The 20162-nt window shown below is 33.6% G+C and overlaps 2 protein-coding genes across 4 annotated transcripts; one reads left to right on the top strand and one right to left on the bottom strand.

The window, feature by feature from the left end:
• The first annotated feature begins 465 nt into the window (after positions 1–465).
• On the top strand, positions 466–5633 carry LOC130970530 (26S proteasome regulatory subunit RPN13). Of its 3 annotated transcripts, none has more exons than XM_057896643.1 (14): positions 466–593; positions 796–862; positions 1887–1979; positions 2116–2175; positions 2365–2403; positions 2509–2583; positions 2682–2748; positions 3119–3200; positions 4094–4209; positions 4301–4321; positions 4768–4862; positions 4954–5031; positions 5115–5169; positions 5259–5633. In XM_057896643.1, exons 2-14 carry the CDS (start codon positions 824–826, stop codon positions 5384–5386), a joined length of 948 nt encoding a protein of 315 aa, XP_057752626.1. In that variant the 5' UTR covers positions 466–593; positions 796–823; the 3' UTR covers positions 5387–5633. The 3 variants fall into 3 exon arrangements, with proteins under 3 accessions (XP_057752626.1, XP_057752625.1, XP_057752627.1); XM_057896642.1 differs by having other exon boundaries at positions 468–593; positions 799–862; XM_057896644.1 differs by having other exon boundaries at positions 480–593; positions 799–862; positions 5262–5633.
• Positions 5634–7165: 1532 nt separating this feature from the next.
• Positions 7166–11035, bottom strand: LOC130968393 (probable serine/threonine-protein kinase PBL17). Its single transcript, XM_057893635.1, has 6 exons — positions 10512–11035; positions 10168–10442; positions 9495–9630; positions 8926–9062; positions 7967–8090; positions 7166–7889 (listed from the first exon to the last, which is right to left on the bottom strand). The coding sequence occupies exons 1-6, from the start codon at positions 10585–10587 to the stop codon at positions 7360–7362; spliced, it is 1278 nt and encodes a 425-aa protein (XP_057749618.1). The 5' UTR covers positions 10588–11035; the 3' UTR covers positions 7166–7359.
• Positions 11036–20162: the final 9127 nt, after the last annotated feature.

The raw sequence follows: 20162 nt of genomic DNA, 5'->3' as shown, positions 1-20162 counted from the left end.
ATTTGTGCAACAAACTTAACATCTAATCAAAAGTATACAAATTAAATCGTTTTAAATTTTAGATAACGAATATTAAAATTAATTATTAGTAATAAATCAAACTCTTTCACATGAAAATAATAACTAAAAATCTTATTATTTGATTTTTTATCTACGAAGATCCTAGTATTCTTAGCTAACGGAAACTTTTGTCCCTTACGATCTTTTTATAAAAATAGTTTGATTCTATAAATTTTTTGTGCTATAATCTATAATGTCAGAATAAAACCGACATAATTTAAAAGATTTATATTCTCGTAATTCTAGTAAAAGTACTAGTGTTATACTAATTCAAATATTTAATTTAATATATTTAATAAAATTAAATAAACATAAATAAAGGTGGATGGCATTTTCGTGGTTTCATTGAAGACGAGGGTTGAATTGGATAAAGGGCGGTGAGGTTGGATAGCTAGCTAGAGAAAACTATTACTAGTGCGAAAAATAAATATGCGGAACCCTCAATTCGTTTCTGGTGCGCTCCGCTCTCGTTTTTCCCTTTAGCTTTTCGTTGAGTTGAGGAGTAATATTATTAGTACTAACACTGAGTTCTTGTAAGTTCGTGTCTCTTCATCCTTCTTCTCCATCTTCTAGGTTTTCTTCGAATGTTGCTTTTCTTTTCTTTTCTCTCTTTCTTTTGTGACACTGTAAATTTCACTATAACTTCTTCATTGTGAAGCTACTTGATTTGTTACGTTTTCTTGAATGTCTATATTTGTTTACAATTAGTTAATTAATTTATTGATTGATTTTAAGCAGCTCTTTATTGCAATCTACTGGAGGGATGAGTTCGTCTTCCGCGGATCCTTTTCCAGCAATTCAGGTAATGTCTCTTTGTATTTTACTTTCAATCTAGCTGTTACTTTTTTTTTTTCAATTAACAAACCCTAACAATTTACTTTAATCTCTCTGGAACAAAAAATAATGTAATATAACATCAGTAACTTAGCCAGTTCACTCTGTTGATTTTCTCGATGTTTAGCCAAGGACAAGTGCATCATAGTACGGATTTTAGTTAACATAACTCAATAACATTGTCTCATGGCTAGATAGCCTAGATTCATTAACGTAACTTAATAAGCTAGGCTGAAGTTGGATTGAGCTGAAGTCTTTTCTTATTTGTTATATCAGAGAAACTCTAGGATTCATATTTACGGTTACGGCTATATTATTATTTTTGTGAAATATAAAATATATAATTTACGTTGATAATGTTTTCTGTTTAATATAGTCTTATGTTTATATTATATATATGTTGTGATTGACCTCTTTTGTATTTTGGAACAATTTTTAATGAAGGGAAAAAAAAAACATTATTAGACTCTCTTGCTTTTTTTAATGAATGGAGCGTTTCCTTTTCATTTTTTGAATTACGGCGTTGGCCACCTGTGTGGTATTGTAACTGTCAGAGTGCACAATGTGGCCGCTTCTGGCCTTCTGGGTGAGATCAGTGTGAGTTTACAACCTGACATAGTACCTATTATGTCCTACATCTATTGCGGCCACATGGAAATTGAGCTGGGGCTGATTTCTGTGATTGAGAGTTCATGCAATTCTGCTTGGTGTAGTGCAGTTGCAGCGGTGGCTGTAATAACGGTATTGATTATTGTGGCTGCATCATGTGATGTGATCCACAACCCAAAACATGTTAAGACATGAAATATGGGATGATGATAATGTGTATGCTTGATATAGTTGCAGTTTGTCATCAATGTCGGGTACCATCATGATCTGAAATGTGATGGATAAATTCATTTTAATGTAGTTAATGAGATATGTGATAGGTGTGTTAGCACTGGTGTTGTAATTTTCATCTTGTTTTTCATTGGATATGTATCTATTGGCAGGAAATTATGCTTGAATTCCGTGCTGGTAAAATGTTATTCGAGGGAAAAAGGGTTGTCCCCGATGCACGAAAAGGACTTGTTCGTATTGCTAGGGTACGGTTTTCTTGAATATCAGTCTTTGTTTTAAATATGATTTTGATGATGTATGTTTGAAGACTGTCCATCATTTCCTCATGTTTTGCACTCATGACCATCAGTGATTTTGTTAAAGTGATTGCTTTTGACTCAGGGAGAGGAGGGATTAGTCCATTTTCAGTGGCTTGATCGGACACAAAATGTGGTTGAGGATGTATCCTTTATTTCCCACCCCACTTATTGTCATTCTTATTTTGATGTTTTCCAAGCTTATGTTCCTGCTCATTCATCATGTTTATTCTATATATATATTTTAAGAATGAAGTTGATTAATAATTTATTCCTCAGTGTTATTTCTTTCTGCTGGATTTATCTTGATTTTTCTTGACCTAAGCTAACACAGGATCAAATAATATTTCCAAATGAAGCAATTTTTGAGAAGGTTCTTCTGCTTGCTCATGATTGTTTTGGTTTAGGGTTTAGACCATTCATTATTGAGTTGCCTACTTGGTGATGATTTTGACTACTCTGGTTCTTCTTTGATTAGGTTAACCAAGCTTCTGGAAGGATTTACATATTGAAGTTTAATGGTGATGATAGAAAGTTTTTCTTCTGGATGCAGGTTGATATGTTTACTAATTACCCTCTTGTCTTCCTTTCTAGGTGCTTCGGCAATATAATTGGTTCTTACCTTTCTATATGTCCCTGAATTTTATCTAGGAACCAAATGCTGATGGTGATTCACAACTCTGTAGCTCAGTGAATGATTACCTTAACACACCAATAGGTATAATTAACTTTCCTTTTTCTCTAAATAAGAAATTCCAAGCTTCGTTTTGCAAGGTTAAACTTAATATCTTTTGGCATCCTACTCTTGTTATATGCATTGTGAAATAATATCCATATCAAGTTTTAGTTATTCTTTTAAGAACCAAGGGGAAACTTTAGAAAGTAAATAACTCCCCCCCCCCCCCTTCCCCCAAAACACCACAAAAAAAAAAAAGAAGAAAATAAAGGTAGTTTCAGTTAATACTCTTTTATTGACAGAAGTTTATATAAAGCCATAAATGAACACGTTCAAAATAGCTCGTAATCTATGTAAATACTTTCTTCAGTGTGCATGTTATTGTCTTATGGGGATATTTACTATTTAACAGAGTTCCTTGGTGAAGAAGAGGCTGATGGATCCCTTCCTCTTCAAGTTTCTGAAGATATGATTGAGGATGATATCTCATCTAGGTACCAATGCAATTTGGTTATTCAAATATTTGCGAATGTTTGGACATGCAAAATTTGAGTTTGGTTTCATGCAATCTGAGTAGTAATTTGCAATTACTGCGATGAATACTGTTTCAAGCCAGTTCGTACAAGTCATAACTAAAATAGAAATGATGCACACAACGAGTGCAAAAATAAACGAAAGACTTAACAATGAAGGGTAGCTTTCTCAACATTTTTGATAGCAAAAGTCCTCTGATTAGATCCATCAGTTCTACACCAAATAGAGACCAATTGTCTAATCTTGCTTGTGTGAAAATCTGTTGGAGATGGTTCACTGGCCAACTATATAATGATTCCACTTTGTTTGCAGAAATTGGTGGATATCCTTCCAACTTTAGATGGATTTATATGCCTTTTGTGCTAAATTGATTTATTTAAAATAGAATATGAGAGCGAGGCTACAAATGTGGTAGCATTGTCTTTTGCAAGTTCAGTTCCTCTGTTTAAACCAGAATCATGATTGTTTAAATCTGATGTTGATGTGATATATTTGCTTTTATAGCAAATATTTTCTTCACTGGAAAAAAAAAAAAAGAAATAAGGGTCTAAACAGATATATTTTAACTGAAAGCTTTTCACCACCAATTGCTTTATTGTTGCCAGCCAATGTAATAAATACCAAATGACACATGGTTTCTTTATTCATGTCGTCGACAAATAGATTTACTTTTAATTTTTAAAATGAATCGGTGTTATTTAACGTCTGTGGTGGGTTATGAGTTTTCCTTAGTTTGATCTGCTTATAACAGTTGAAGTTTAGATTTATCAAGAATTTAGTGGCTAACTTAGCTACTTTTATCATATTACTCAACTGGATACTAAACGTGTGTATTTTTTCATTAAATTAATAGAGCTGCAAACCTGGTTGTCCCAAACTTGGGTATGGAAGCAACTAGTGATGTAACATCTTCTGGTCCAGTTAAATTGGCAGATCTCCAAAGAATATTGAGTAACATTGGACCTGCAGGTATACAAGCTTATATGAAAGAGAGATGTTCTGTTGTGCACTGTTAACTGTTGAGACCTAACATATTATTCTTCTGATGAGATGTTTGCAGATATTCTTGATCTTGACGGAGGTAATGATGTGATCTTCTAATCCATTCCTTGGCATCAAAGATATGTGAAAACAGATAATATTGCATGCTATTAGATTCAAATATCAAATTAGAGGACTGCTCATACTGAAGTGAAGTGCAATTTTGTTGCAATGATGAGAGGAAAATAAATATCAACTAAATATGATATATATATTTTTTTATGTAAAGTCATATCACTATAGATGTTCGGGTCCACTCACCACTATATTGGTATGATAATTGGGGGCAATTGTCAAATGCGTACCTTTAACTTAAGGTTATATAAAGTATCCTATTTCTTTCTAAATTCTTTTGTTGGTATTATCCATTTTGATTTGGAATAGCACAGGTATAGGAGGGGTTAGTTTTTATATTATGTTACTCTTGACAAGATCATGTTCATAAGTATGATTTTTTGTTTGACAGTTTTCTTGTATCTCAATTAGGCTTGGGACTTGGTGATATATTGAAGCCAGATCTAATAATGCCGTTGATGGATACAATATCTTTGGAGCAGCGTTTAGCTCCCTACTTACCTGAGGTATGTATCAATTTAATGATTGATTTTTAGTTTTTTTTTTTTTTTTTTTAGCCGTTTACATATACATGTAATATTGTTGTTGTTTGGGTAGGGCAAGTGGTCTCCAGAAGATATATTGGAATTGTTGCAGAGCCCACCTTTCCGTCAGCAAGTAGATTCATTTACTTATGTGAGATCGCTGAGCATTGTTCTTGTCTTTCATTATTTCCAAGATGATTAGTAACTATCGATTTTATTTTTTTATTGCAATAGGTACTTAAAACAGGACAGATAGATTTAACTCAGTTTGGAATTAATCCAAGCAAATGTAAGTAGTCATTCCACTTCCATAGTATTTATTTAGCCTTGCCCAAGTATTAATATTTTTGATATAGCTTATATTTCTTTATTTCTTAGCAGACAAGTTCACAGTTTTGTCTTTTCTTGAGGCTCTTGAAGATTCTGTTTCTGAATCATCAGAGGCAGAGGAATCCAGACAAGATCAATCTTGTAACCGTCATGACCCTATGGATGAATCTAAGTAGCAAGGTTTCTTCCTTGTCTTCCCATCCCCTCTCTTCCCCCTCCCTTCCTTTCTCTCCCCCTCCCTCCCCTTCCCTCCCCTTCCCTTTCCCTTCCCCTTAAAGTTTAAAGATAAGACATTGTTTTTTTTTATAAACATTTCTGCATGAAAGAAAAAAAAAAATTAAAGGGCATTGAAAAAGGATACTAATTTACTTTGGATCTTTTAAGGCAACAATTAATTAAATTTTTAGCCATTGTTTTCCTTTCTACTTTGTTTTACTAGTTATAATCTGTAAAGTAAGATATTAGCTAGTGTCTGTCATAAAAGGTTATGGCTTTTGAAGTGCATTGATGTAGGATGCACTTTGGTGAGTAGGACTTGAAAAATTATGGTGAGCCATAATAGATTAGGTGTCTATGAAGTCTTAAAATGGTTAGATGATAAGCGGTGAAACTCATTTATGCATTCAAGTTGATAGCATTACCGTGTTCTCGTGAAAAAAATTCAGGTTTGTCCTGCATTTTTATTTTGGCCAATATTATAATGAAGCTTTTGTATGTATAGAATGAAGAATTCTTAATTTTATTTGAAAAATAAACAAAAAATAAAATGAGGTATTTCATGTGATAGTTATTCAACTATCCATTAAAGAGAACTTTTATCTTTTCATTATTTTTTTTCCTTATTATAACATGAAATTTTTATTTTTATCCTCTTCCCTACTTTTGAACTTTCATACCAATAGTTAAAATATGCTTGCCAATGGTACTTAGTTTGTTATATTTGTTAACCTTTGGTTGGAGCCCATCAGTTAATTTAACTTTTAATTTGGGTTAGACCAATGCATGGTAATAGTCGAAATAATTATTAGTCCGGAAAAGCTGTTTATATATTTTAACTTATTCAAACTCATTAATGAAAAATTCTTTTAATAATTAAACTGATATCACCAAAATCTTTAAATGACTAAACTATATATTAACTTCTATCATCGCATAATTTTACTTATTAGGTAACAATTTACAATTTAATTGTACCATATCTTGTAATAGTTACAGGAAATTGTTTCTGGTTTACACGTGGCCTAAGCCCCCAAAGAAAGGGAAAAAAAAAAAAAAACTAAGGTTTACGGATTAAAACCCTTTTTACATCATCAGCCATTAGCCTATTGAGCATGAGAGGAGCACTATCAATGAAAATTATTTTTTAGTAAGATCTAAATTAATATTCGTAAATCAAATTTCACAAAATAATGTATTGCAATTTAATATCAAGGGGATAGATATTAATACTCCTACTTTGATGATGTTAAATATTTACAAATTCATGCAAGTATATAATGAAAAAAGAATAGTAGTAGTATTATAAAAAAGGTCTTTTGTTAACATTTTAATATCTTAAAAATATGACTAAAAATTATTGAATTTTTTTTATATTTCTAAAAATAAAAAAAAAGTTCTATAATCATACTTTTAAGACGTGTTTTCAGAAAAAGAGATGGCTCAATCCTTCTAAAACATAGGAGGGCGATATCATTGCCCTAATTTTAATTCAATATTAAATTATTAATGCAAACTTCATTTAAAAATGTTTGTATATTATACCAAAAAAAAGTTCTAGTAGTTTTTTTTGTTAAAGTTTAATAGTAATAATAATAGTAATAATAATCATCATCATCATCATCTCGTGTACAGAAGGAAGCCTAGAAGATTGGAAACAGCCCATTAAAATTGTTGGGGACAGTAATGGACATTTATCCTAAAAGAAAACAGCGGCAGAATTGGTTAGCAACAGCCCATGAAAATAATCCCATTAACATCTTCGTTGATAAAAATTGGAAAAATGAATATAAAGAAAATTGATCAAGCTACATAATTGACTTCGCCAAATTCTACTCAACAGGCAAACATCTGGAAATACCAACCATTAACCAAATGCACTTGTTAACATTTTGTACAAATTTTCATTAACGTCCATACTATTCAGACCCAATTACGAGCTGACTTTACCAACGAGCATTACATCTGAAGAACCGGATAAATTACGATTTGAAGGCTGACTCTTGCTTTTTTCTATTCTTCGTTCGTTCCTATGAAGCTCATCATTTCGACTTTGGTTCCTGCCTTCAAGTGAATTGCCATTGCCGCCCTTCGGAACCTCATAAATGGTTAGGCTGCTGCTGCCATTTTGAATCATTTGTTCTTCCTCATTTTCCCCACTTGACTGAAAATTTTCAAGAATTTCAACTACCTGGCTCATCAGGGGTCTGCCTTTCGGGTTTTGGCTAAGACACTGGTATGCCAAATTAGCTACCTTTATTGCGGTTTTACTTGAATATTGCCCTTCGATTTTAGGGTCTAAAATTTTTAGAAGTTTCTTGTTATGATTCAACAGTGGCCGTGCCCACTCAACCAAGTTATGCTCTCGGCTGGGCCTACTCTTGTCTAACGCTCTCCTACCAATAAGCAATTCAAGTAGCACCACCCCAAAGCCATACACATCACTTCGAGCTGTCAAATGCCCTGTTCATATTGATGCACAGCTTAGCCAACATATGGAGTCAAACATTGACCTACAATTTTATTAGAACTAAACTTACCAGTCATGACATACTCAGGAGCAGCATATCCGTATGTGCCCATCACTCGTGTTGAAACATGGGTTTGGTCCCCCATTGGCCCATCCTTAGCAAGACCAAAGTCTGAAAGCTTTGCGTTGAAATCCTGCCAATTTATATGTTGATATTAAATAGCCGAAGACTAGACAAAATTCTCTTAAGTGGTTAAACCACCTGTGATGATTGATTCTTCTACATTGCTCTTCCCAAAACAAGAGGAGGATGAAGAGGAAGAACGGAAGGGGGGAGGGGGAGCAAACCAATGGTACTGGAAGACTTGTGATGAGATTGAGCGGGAAACTCTTCTCATTTTGTTTTAAATAAAATGCTAAATTTTACTGGAGAATTAAACCCAAGAAATGCATTTATTGAGGACAAACGATTCTCCAAAAAGAATCACAGAAACACATAAAGTAGGTGAGGAACATATCAACTAAAATGAAGCTTGTCAATCTTTCTAAATCTGTCGGTGAAACCCCATCAATCTCTCTAAATATCTTTAAGTGAAACCCTTGAGAAGGAACCATTAGCTGAGCACCAAAAGATGCTCAAAAGAATTCTTTTTTAGTTTGAAGTATCTGTAAGTCAATTTGAACAATAAGACATAAAGAGAAATGTTTCATCCTCTAAGTAAATCTTTCTAAATATTCTCCTAACTACTAAATGGATGAAGATTTTACTATTTTTCTAAATGGCTTTGCTAGGAAACAACTTTTTTTAACCAACAATCAGCCAACAAAGTAACAATGAACAAATTTTAAGGGAAGGTAAGAGAAATGTAAAGGCAAAGATAAACGTTGGTTGATTATTAGCCAAAAAAAAAAAATGGTTTCCAATCTTTTCTCATTTTTAAATTCCAAGACACTGAGGGATGCTTTTTACTTCATTTAGGATTTAGAATGTCATATCTTTACTCAAGTATAAAGTAGAAGACAACATACCGCATCTAGCAGGATATTTGATGTCTTAAAATCACGATATATGATAGGCCTCTCTGCACCGTGAAGAAAAGCAAGCCCTCTTGCAGCGTGTAAAGCAATCTTCATTCTTTTTGACCAAGTTAGTGTTGAGCCCACTCCTACACCAATAAACAATGGGAAGGTTAGGACTGTAAAGTAGAGGCAGTTTCCTTACCTATTTTCTTTTTTCTTTCAGTAGTATTGTCTTCAGGAGTTGAATTGTACTAAGCATAAGATTTATCCAAGGCTTCCATATTAAAAAGGAGATATGGCAAAATACGGGATGGGATACTGATAACATGAATTGAAGATCAAGTGCCTTGATTATTCGGTATTCTAGGGGTAAATTTTGAAGAGGAAATCTAGAACTAGAACAATTTTTCCAACATCTTGTTTCATAATATGATTCATCATGTTAAGGATGACAAAAAAATATATTTAAACTCTCTCAATTGGCAACAATAGCTCTTCCGATGGACATTACACACTTAGATCAGAACCTAACTCTGATCTAAGACATAGGTAGCCAGCAATTACAAATGAAAGCTTACTGCGAAAAAGATGTTTCTCCAAGCTGCCACTTGCCATGTACTCATAGACTAATAACCGGTGTTCATCCTCACAGCAGTATCCAATGAGCTTTACAAGATTTGGGTGACTGAATTGACCTAAGTAGTTAACTTCAGCCTGCAAAGAGAGAGCAAAACCAGGCAGTTAAGTTCATTACGCACTACTAATTTCATGCCACAATGAATTCAACTATTATAAAATGTGGCAACAAATGATCCATGGGATAACTTGGATACACTATAAGCAAAAATATCTTTACGCTGTCAATCAATTATACAAGATTAACTTCAATGAACTATCGAGGTATGATTTCTAGAAGAATAATTTTGAGGCACTATGTAAAACACTATATTGTCAACCACAACCAATTTGGGGCTTTTGGCAATAACTGATCCATGAGTTAATTTTAATAAACTATCCAAAAAAAAAAAATCAACTGTCAATCTACAACCAATTAGATTCTTATACAACTCTTAATTTCACCGACAGTTCTCAAAATTAAAATCCTACTTATAACGTAGTTAATGTAAGAGTGGAACACTTTTAATGGCTAGTTAATATCTGATAAGACAACACCATTAAAAATTTTAAATTGAATGAACATGCAAACAAAGCAATAAATGGAATAGAGAGAAAGAGAAGTAAGTTACGTACGAGCCATTCCCTATCGCCTTGAAATCCTTCACGATTAAGCTCCTTGATGGCGACTTGAGTGGGCTTGAAGCCTGGCCTCACACTATCATCAATGACACCTTTATACACCACTCCGAAGCCACCTTCTCCAAGAATCAAGTCAGGGCGGAAGTACTTTGTCGCTAGCCTCAGCTCCTCGTACGTGAATATATCAACATTGCAGTATCCAGCACTCTGCCGCAGATCTTTGATATTCATCGAACTCAGCGGAGTCGTCGACGATGCAGATTCATATCCTGAAAAACCCTACCGTCAGTGATTCGCCAATAGACACGTCAGATGGAACGGTTCAAAGCGAAACTTACCTTGAGGCCGAGGCTTAGAACTCGAATCGGAGATGGAGTGATGCTTTTGATCTTCAATGCTGAAACAAATCCCCATGAATCTGAAGCGGAATAACAAAATCGGAATCGGAATCGGAATCTAGATGGAGATTGAAGAAGAGAACGCGCATTCACATTCAGTATTCATGGTTGCCCCTCCATTCTAGAAATGGCAATGGCTCGACGGAGGAGGAGGGATTTGGATCTGATTTTCCGACTCCCGAGGTATTTGGATTGGAATTTTGAATTTGAAGTTTTGAGAGCGAGAGAGAGAAAGAAAAACGAGTGAAGAATGATTCAAAGGTTCGATGGCATTCGCAGTGGCTTCCACCGGGGAGCGTCGAAAGCGCCAAACTAAGGGCTCCCCAATCCTTTTTCTTTTCTTTCTTTTTACAAAATAACCCTACACTTTCTTCTATTTGTGCTCCTTTCCCATTTCTTTTTTGCATTCCTCTCTCATTTTCAACTCTTCAATATCTCTCTAATCAGTCATCTCATCTCATCTCATCTCATCTCGTAATACAGAGTAGAGGAAACCCTTTGAGCTTTTAAACTTTTATTAATGTGGCAACTTCTATCTATAACCACTTTAACAGATATTTGTTTTCATTTTTTTTAATTGACGACGGTGCGAAAAATTAAACAGAAGCAAAGCAAGCCTCCACTATACGCGTAGAGCTATAACAAGAAAAAGAAAATGTCAGTATGAATATCTAAATATAGGATTGCTGGTAACAGAGTAGGATCCATAACTTTATACAGTTAATGTTAATCTCGAATAGATCCTATCAATTTTCTTTTTAAATTATTAGTGTAATCTTTTATCGTATATTTGTTTAAATGAGATAAAAGAATATGTAAGAGAATATTATTTAATGATAAAAATATCTGATAAAATAATTAAAAAATGAAAAGATTTATTTTGTTAGCGTGAGTATATTAAAATTAATCCAAGTAGACAGTTTACTGCTTTTTTGATATTTTTTAAGTATTTAAATACACTAATATTAAAAAAACAAAAAATATCTGTCTAAATAATTTAAATTTATTTTATTTTATTTAATATTTATTTATTACAAAATATATTAAATAAAGTTAAAAATAATAAATTTTAATAATTTTTTATCAATATTTTTTTTTTGCTACGGAAAGATTTCCATTCTAAGTATCAAATTGAATGAATGTATCAACTGTATACATGAGCTATTTTGTTGATTTATTAATTGCCAATTTTAGTTGTTCTTTTATAGGGTTGCACATGGATCGGATAATATCCGTATATCTGCGGTAATTATCCGTATTTAATTCGAATTTTGCGGATATTATCCGATCTGCAAAGCCATCGGATCGGATCAGTTCTGATTCGCACTATGGTAGGATCGGATTGCGGATTCGGCAGTCCGCAGATCCGATCCACAAATCTGGATATCCGCACATCACATATAAATAGCATAGTTTAAGAAAGTAAACCTTAATGTGATATGAATTTTAGTGTGTTATTTTATTAATTTTATGATATTTTGTTTTTAATTTGTTATGTTGTACTTCAACTTAGAATAATTAAAGTTAAATCTTATGTTATTATTTTGTTTTTGTTATTCAAGAGAACTATTATTGATAATAAATAGATAAAAAATGAATTTTTTGGATATTTTTTTTTGTAAAAACAAACAAATAGAATCTTAAAATAAATTTTTTTAAATTATGCGGATATACCCGATATCCGATCTGATCCGATCCGCAAGTCGGATTGGATCCATCCTAAAAAAATGCGGATATCATATCCGATCCGATCTGATGAATGTAGTGCAGATCGAATAGAATTTTAGACTATATCCGATCCGATCCAATCCGTGTGCAGCCTTATTCTTTTAGATAATTGACTTGTTCATTCATTAGTTTATTTATTTTTCATCTTGGAGGAGATTGATCTTTCAATATGTCAACACGGAAAATTGATCAATAATTCAACCCATTATATAAAATTATTATAATCAATGTATCAAGTTTTTTTCTGAACATTACAGGCTTTTTCTTATGATGATGAGCAATTATACTTGGTATATAATATATAATATATAAATTTTTAATTCTGTATTGTAAAACACAAACATTTCATCCAATTATCGTATTCACGTATTGAATATATTTTAAACATGATATCTATTATCACTTATTTAATATATGTATTTTTTATGTTTAACTGTATTTTAATAAAAATAAATTTTTCATCAAGTATATATAGATACATCTAAATACTATTACGTATTAGTATGTCATGTCAAATCTTATTTTTAATATATATTTTTAAAATAAATTTAATATTAATATATATTATTATTTATTAAAATAAAAAATATTTTAAGTATTTTATTTAAGTAATAAATATTAAAAACAATTAAAAAATTAATTTATATTTTAATATCAATAAAATATCAAAATATTATTTTAATTTATCTAAAAAAATACTTATATATATATATATATATATATATATATATATATATCGTGTTCCATCTCATATAAAAATTTAAAATTTATGTATCTACACATCACATATCATATTATATTTCATGTTCGTATATGTGTTTATGCACCATAATCCTACAACTTACCGAATTAATAACTACTAATCAACAAAACTTTAGTGAATTATTCTCCCAATAAAATTGATGCATGCATGAATAGATTATAATTTAAATTTGCATCTGCATATAAGGTTGGTATTGCATAAGGTAATTAGGATTTTGAAGGTATTATCATATCTTCTTCATTCAGCTATACCTTCTTAACATTTTTTATATTTGAAAATCTTAATTAATTAATATACTATTATATATTAGTATTCATATGTTGACTCACTCTTTAGTTAGATTCAAAATGAGTAAAGCCTAATTAATAGATATTATCTAGATCGATACCTACCTGACTTCATAGAGATCGGACACGACGACGCTAGTCTAATCCTACTTGCCTGAATCAATAGCTAACTCCTACAATGCCTCCTACTCATCTAGAAAGAAGATATCAACATTCCTAACAAAAGAGAGTAACAAAACTACCATCAAATGTGGAACTACTTCAAAGGTTATTGACTCTACATCTATACTTATGAATACCCTGACACTCTTAGGTATTCTTTGAATTCCAATCTATTAAACCTGCCAAAACCCTTACTAACTTAAGCATCGGAATGCCTTGTAGGTATCACCCCTACCTCCTCACGAGGAACTCGAATGGCTTCATCCTTGCAGGAGAAGATGTCAGAATTTCCACCCAAAGGCATTTGGACCTTACATTCAGGTCCAAACAACCCTGGTTCTAGGTAAGTCTCAAAATATTGGTGCCGTTACTGGGGACTTGATAATCAACACCGTACGGTGGTGGACGACATTCCGGAAGATGGGCACACGACTTCCGATTCTGAAGTTTAAGAAGAAGAGCAATATAATGATGAACGAGTGTTAGTCATACCTCCCCGAATTGATAAAGGAAAAGGTGTTGCTAGAGACACACATCAGTCAAACCCAAAAGGACATAGGATAAGCTCAAAAGTTCATTGATCTGAATGATCTGGGCCAATAGATCCCACAGAAGTAATGGGACTTGTCCATGGACATCAAGGTCTGCTGGAACAACTCGAGTAAAAGATAAAGCAACAACGAGAATTCAAAAGAGACTTGAGAAGGGAGTACGACGACCATGAGTATTAGAAGAAAAACTCACGAAACTAGAATCCGACCTCAGGGGTAGGAGACTCTGCATTTATCGGGAAGAAACACCTATAGGAGGTGAAAATCCATTTATAGAGGACAAGATGCGGACTAGAGTTTCCAAAAATTTTAAAAGCCCGGACATGGACCTCTACAACAGAATGACTGACCTGAGATATCATTTAAGTAATTCCAAAAGTCAAATATACTTGACTAATGTGTCAGATGCAACTCGTTGTAAAGTTTTTCCGACAATATTGACCAAGCCTGCAATGAAGTGGTTCGACAATCTGCCACCAAGATCAGTAACCTGCTTTGATGACCTTGCAAGAGGTTTTCTTACTCGATTTTTCATCCAAAAGGATAAGATCAAATATGCACCAAGCCTCTCGGGAGTAAAACAAGAAGTTAGAGAATCTCTACGACCCTACATGAAAAGATTTATCGAGGTGTGCTTAGGGATTTAGAACCTACTTATCGAAGTAGTTATCATGGGACTAGTTAACGGCCTCAGAAAAGGTCCCTTCTCTCAGTCCATATCAAAGAGGCATCCGACCTCTTTGTACGAGGTACAAGAGCAAACAGAGAAATACATCAACATGGAAGAAACTGTTCAATTAAAAAAGCATGTCCCGATACAACACGATCAACATTAGGATTGAGACAAAGAGAAATAATCAAAGAAAAAAAAGAAGAATACAACTCAAACAAGCCTCAAAGGTAGCACGACTTTACCCCATTATGAGTCTCCCTTGTCGACATCTACAGAGAGGTCTACCCCATAGAAAAGATTCTACCACTGATGATTGAATTTTTGATGGTATAGAATTTCACAAATAAATTCTCGTTGCAAGTATAGTTTCTAAACTAATCAATAATCCTTTCATACAAAAAATTGTTTGTCACTAGTACAAACCCCTGAAATTTAAAAACCGAAGTATTGAACCTCGGGTCGTTCTCCCTAGGAATTACAATAAAGTGTCTTGTTATTGGTTATGAGTTATTTTTGGGATTTTGATAAGAAACATGGAAGTTAAATGCTAAAAAGTAAACTAATGGCTAAAAAGGTCTTGGCAAGGGTTGGTGGTCAAGAATCTCTATCCTAATTACTAACCACAATATGAGAATGGGCAAGGATTAATCTCACTAAATCATCCTCTAACTAATGGTAAAGGAAAGTTGAATGAGATATATCAATCCAAGTCCATAGGTCCTAACTCTCCACTAATTCAATTAGTGAGAACTAGAGTCAATGGCTCCCAATCATCAATCACTTGGACATTAGTAACTCAAGAGGTCCTAAGTTACTTTTTCAAGCCAAGAGTATAAAATTCTATTCTAAAATCCAACCAAGCATTTCATCAAACACTTGGAAGGCACAAAAGAAAAGCATAGTAAATCAACAACAAGAATTAATTCTAACAACAATCAAATGTAAAGAATTAACAACAACAATTAAAGGAAACAAGATCTACATGAATTACCTCTTATTGAATTGAAAGAAAATGGAAGGAACAATAGTAGATCTACAACAAAACATAAGAACAACATAAAGGAAATTACAACAAAAGAATGGAAGAATGGTGAATCTAACAACAAGGAATTGAGAAGATAGAAGTAGAAGAAGGTGAATTAAAATCTAGATCTAAGAACTAAGCCTAATCCTAATCCTAATCCTCGAGAGAAGTGAGAGCTTCTCTCTCTAGAAACTAACTCTAACTACTAAACTAAGCTAAACTAAACTAATGGTAACTAACTTGTGTTTCCTTCTTCATTCCTTGGGTTAAATAGCATCAGAAATGAGTTGGATTGGGCCCACAAGGCTTTAGAATTCGTTGGCCACGTTTTGCTTTAAGTGAACCAGGTGGCAGCAACGGCGCGTGCGCGTACTATGCGCGTACGCATCACCATGCGCGGTTCAACCATAGAAAATCTTATATCGTTTCGAAGCCCCGGATGTTAGCTTTCCCACGCAACTTGAACTGCATCATTTAGACCTCTGTAGCTCAAGTTATGGTCATTTAAGTGCGAAGAGGTCGGCTTGACAGCTTTCCAGTTCTTTCATTTCTTCATGAGTTCTCCAACTTTTCATGCTTTCTTTATTCATTCCCTTGATCCAATCTTTACCTCCTAAACCTTAAATCACTTAACAAACATATCAAGGCATCTAATGGAATCAAGGTGAATTAAATTTATTTATTTTAAGACCTAAAAAGCATGTTTTCACTCTTAAGCACAATTAAAGGAGAATATACAAAACCATGCTAATTCATTAGGTAAATGTGAGAAAAGGTCTACAAAATACTCTAAATTCAATACAAGATAAACTGTCAAATTGGGTTTTATCAACCTCTCCACACTTAAACCTTAGCATGTCCTCATACTAAACCAAGAATGAAATAAGGGATATGACACTTATTCAAAGCAAAGAAACTATATGCATGCAACTAAATGCAAAATGATTCTACCTACTTGGTTAAAAAATAAATCAATCTCCAAGACATACATGCACAAGTAGGGCTTAAGATCATATAACGATTCATCAGTCCTACCAATTGAAGTATAAACATGAAGTTCACATAGACTTGCAAGAAGAACACTCGTGAAAGCCGGGAATCAAGGAATTGAGCATCGAACCCTCACCGGAAGTGTTTGCACTCTAGTCGCTCGGTATTTGGGGTTGATTCACTCAATTCTCGCCTAATCATGCTTTCCAAGATTTGTTTTTCATCTAACAATCAACAATTATTCAATGCACGCATACAATTATCATGAGATCTTTTCTTTAGGTTGTAATGGGGCTAGGGTTAAGGTAGGGTCATATATGGCTAGTGGACTAGGGTTTGAATCTTTGATTAACCTAGACTTTCCCACGTAACCTATATAATGACCTAATACAATTAAGTACTAATCTAACTACCCATTCCTCACTTTTTCACATACTCATGCATTTTCTTTTTTATTCACATTCCATATGCATTGATTCTTTATTGTTTGAGCTTCACTTTGGGGCATTTTGTCCCCTTTTTATTGTTTTTTTTCTTCTTTCTTTTCTATATATTTTTTTCTTTTCTTTTTCAAATTCATATATATATATATATATATTTCTTTCTTTTTCTTTTGTTTTTCTCATTTTTTTATACAAGAGCATCAATGCATAAGGTTTTACATTCGATCAATACATGAGTATGTACCCAATTCCCAATATTTACACTAATAATACAAAACTACCCTTTTATTCACCCAATGTCCCAAGGTTCCCACACTTGAATGATACTCACATACACTAGCCTAAGCTAATCAAAGATCCAAATAAGGACTTTTATTGTTTTCCGCTTTAAGGCTTGTAATGTGCTAAATTAAGAACAAAGTGGGTTAATCGTAGGCTCAAATTTGGCTAACAAAGGAAGATAAACGGTAAGGCCATTTGGGTAAGTGAGCTAATGAAATGATGGCCTCAATCATATAAATGCATGAATGCACAAAATAATTGACATAAAGAATCAAAAAACTCAAAGATTACAATCATAGGAAGAGAATAATGCACACAAGAAGGAAAAATAAGTGGTTATAAGATGTAACCACACCATTAGGCTCAAATCTCGCAAGCTTGTGTTCTTAGCTCAAAAATCATGTTCCAAAATACATTCTTTCAAGCAAGTTCAACAAAAATTTTTCAAATTGGTAGGTTGCCCTAAAACGGTTTCTTGGGAAAGAAATCATCACCCTAACCAAGTAGTCCTAACAAAAAAAAGAAGTGGTAAAAATATGTACAAATTCTAACTAACATGCAACCTATCATGCAATGCAATAACTAATCTAACAAAGAAAACTAAGAATTGGTGTTGGACAAGGAAATTGTTACCCACGGAGATCGGTCAGACGACCTCCCCACACTTGAAGATTGCACCGTCCTCGGTGCATGCAAAGAAGAACAAGGTGGACGGGTTGCTACAATTGATGAGCTTCTTCACAAGGTTGCGCGGAGGACTTGTTTGTTGCCCCATTTAAAAGCTTTTCCTTTCTCCCTCCTTGGTGGCCAACCTAAAAGGATAGAAAAGGAAAGGAATATTAAGCCTATGACAAAGATATCAAAGCAAATAGAACATAGGCGGGGGTTAATGCCAAGTAGGACTATGGTTCTCTACTACATGGTAGCTACAACATGTAGAGGAGGAAACAATAAGAGAAAATGGCATATCAATGATACTTGATGCAAGAGTAAGGTCAAAGCATGAAGAGCATGATGAGCATCAAGTTCGAACAAGAGAGAGTGGGCCATTGACGATTGGATTTTTGACGGTTTAGAATTTCACAAATGAATTCTCGTTGCAAGTATAGTCTCTAAACCAATCGCTAATCCTTTCATACAAAAAGTTGTTTGTCACTAAAACAAACCCCTAAATTTATAAACCAAAGTATTCAAACCTCGGGTCGTTCTCCCTAGGAATTACAATAAAGTGTCTTGTTATTGGTTTGAGTTGTTTTGGGGTTTTGATAAGAGGCATGAAAGTAAATGGCAATAAAAATAAACTAACAACTATAAAAGGCTCTTGGCAAGGTATGAAAATTAGAAGTCCTATCCTGGTTATCCTTCTCAATTGTGATGAGAATTGTTCATTGCTACCACTTAGTTAACCCTTACTAGATAAAGGAAAGTCAAGTGGATGAATTGACTTGAGCCACAAGTTCTAGCCAACTCCCAAGGAAAGACTAGCTTTAGTGCACTCCAAACCAATTAGCAATCTCTCCAATTATCAATCAACAAAGGAATTAGATAACTCAAGTGTCACTAATTACTCTACCTAGGCCAAGAGGAACAAAATCTACACTAAAACTAAAAGAGACATTTTAACAAACACATAGAGTGCAATAAAAGTAAACAAAATAAATTGCAAGAATTAAAGAGAGATCTAACTACAAAGGCAAGAGATTAACAATGGAAAAGCAAAGAAGAACAATTATTATGAATTACCTCTTATTGAATTGGAAGAATGTAGAAGGAACAATACTAGATCTATAACAAAATATAAGAACAACATAAAGGCAATTACAACAAAAGAGTAGAAGAAGATGAATCTAACAACAAGGAATTGAGATCTAGAAGTAGAAGAAAGCAAAGATTAAAACCTAGATCTAAGAACTAATCCTAATCCTAATCCTAGAGAGAAGTGAGAGCTTCTCTCTCTAGAAACTACTTCTAAACTAAAACTAAAACTAATTGGTAACTAACTTGTAGAGTATGAGAGTATGTTGATTCCCCTTCAATCCTTGGCTTAAATAGCATCAGAAATGAGTTGGATTGGGCCCACAAGGCTTCTAAAATCGCTGGCCACATGTTGCTTTAAGTGAACTAGGTGGCAGCAACGGCGCGTGCGCGTACTTTGCGCGTGCGCGCCACCATACGTGTAGCAACTATGGCAAATCTTATATCGTTTCGAAGCCCCGGATGTTAGCTTTCTAACCCAACTGGAACCGCATCATTTGGACCTCTCTAGCTCAAGTTATAGTCGTTTAAGTGCGAAGAGGTCGGCTTGACAGCTTTCCGGTTCTTTCATTTCTTCATGAGTTCTCCAACTTTCCATGCTTCTTTCTTCATTTCCTTGATCCAATCTTTGCCTTCTAAATCTGATATCACTTAGCAAACATATCAAGGCATCTAATGGAATCAAGGAGAATTAAATTTAGCTATTTTAAGTCCTAAAAAGCATGTTTTCCCTCTTAAGCACAATTAAAGGAGAATATACAAAACCATGCTATTTCAATGGATAAATGTGGATAAAAGGTTATAAAATCCCCTAAAATCAATACAAGATAAACCGTCAAATCGGGGTTTGTCAACCTCCCCACACTTAAACCAAGCATGTCCTCATGCTTAAACCAAGAATGAAGTAAGGGTATGGCATTTATTCAATGGAAA

Source organism: Arachis stenosperma, chromosome 3 (genome assembly GCF_014773155.1).
Source record: "Arachis stenosperma cultivar V10309 chromosome 3, arast.V10309.gnm1.PFL2, whole genome shotgun sequence".
NCBI classification, from domain to species: domain Eukaryota; kingdom Viridiplantae; phylum Streptophyta; class Magnoliopsida; order Fabales; family Fabaceae; genus Arachis; species Arachis stenosperma.
The sequence above is the reverse complement of the archived record's forward strand: the minus strand, read 5'-3'. Positions and strand labels throughout refer to the sequence as shown.

Bases quoted from the DNA above. Each gene is read 5' to 3' on its own strand.
- LOC130968393 (XM_057893635.1), bottom strand. From the start codon at position 10,587: ATGGGGATTTGTTTCAGCATTGAAGATCAAAAGCATCACTCCATCTCC. The intron at 10,443-10,511 runs GTAAGTTTCGCT...AGGGTTTTTCAG, and splicing joins TTCTAAGCCTCGGCCTCAAG to GATATGAATCTGCATCGTCG. The intron at 8,091-8,925 runs GTATGTTGTCTT...ATAAATTGGCAG, and splicing joins CAAATATCCTGCTAGATGCG to GATTTCAACGCAAAGCTTTC.
- LOC130970530 (XM_057896643.1), top strand. From the start codon at position 824: ATGAGTTCGTCTTCCGCGGATCCTTTTCCAGCAATTCAG. The intron at 3,201-4,093 runs GTACCAATGCAA...TTAAATTAATAG, and splicing joins GAGGATGATATCTCATCTAG to AGCTGCAAACCTGGTTGTCC. The intron at 4,863-4,953 runs GTATGTATCAAT...TTGTTTGGGTAG, and splicing joins TAGCTCCCTACTTACCTGAG to GGCAAGTGGTCTCCAGAAGA.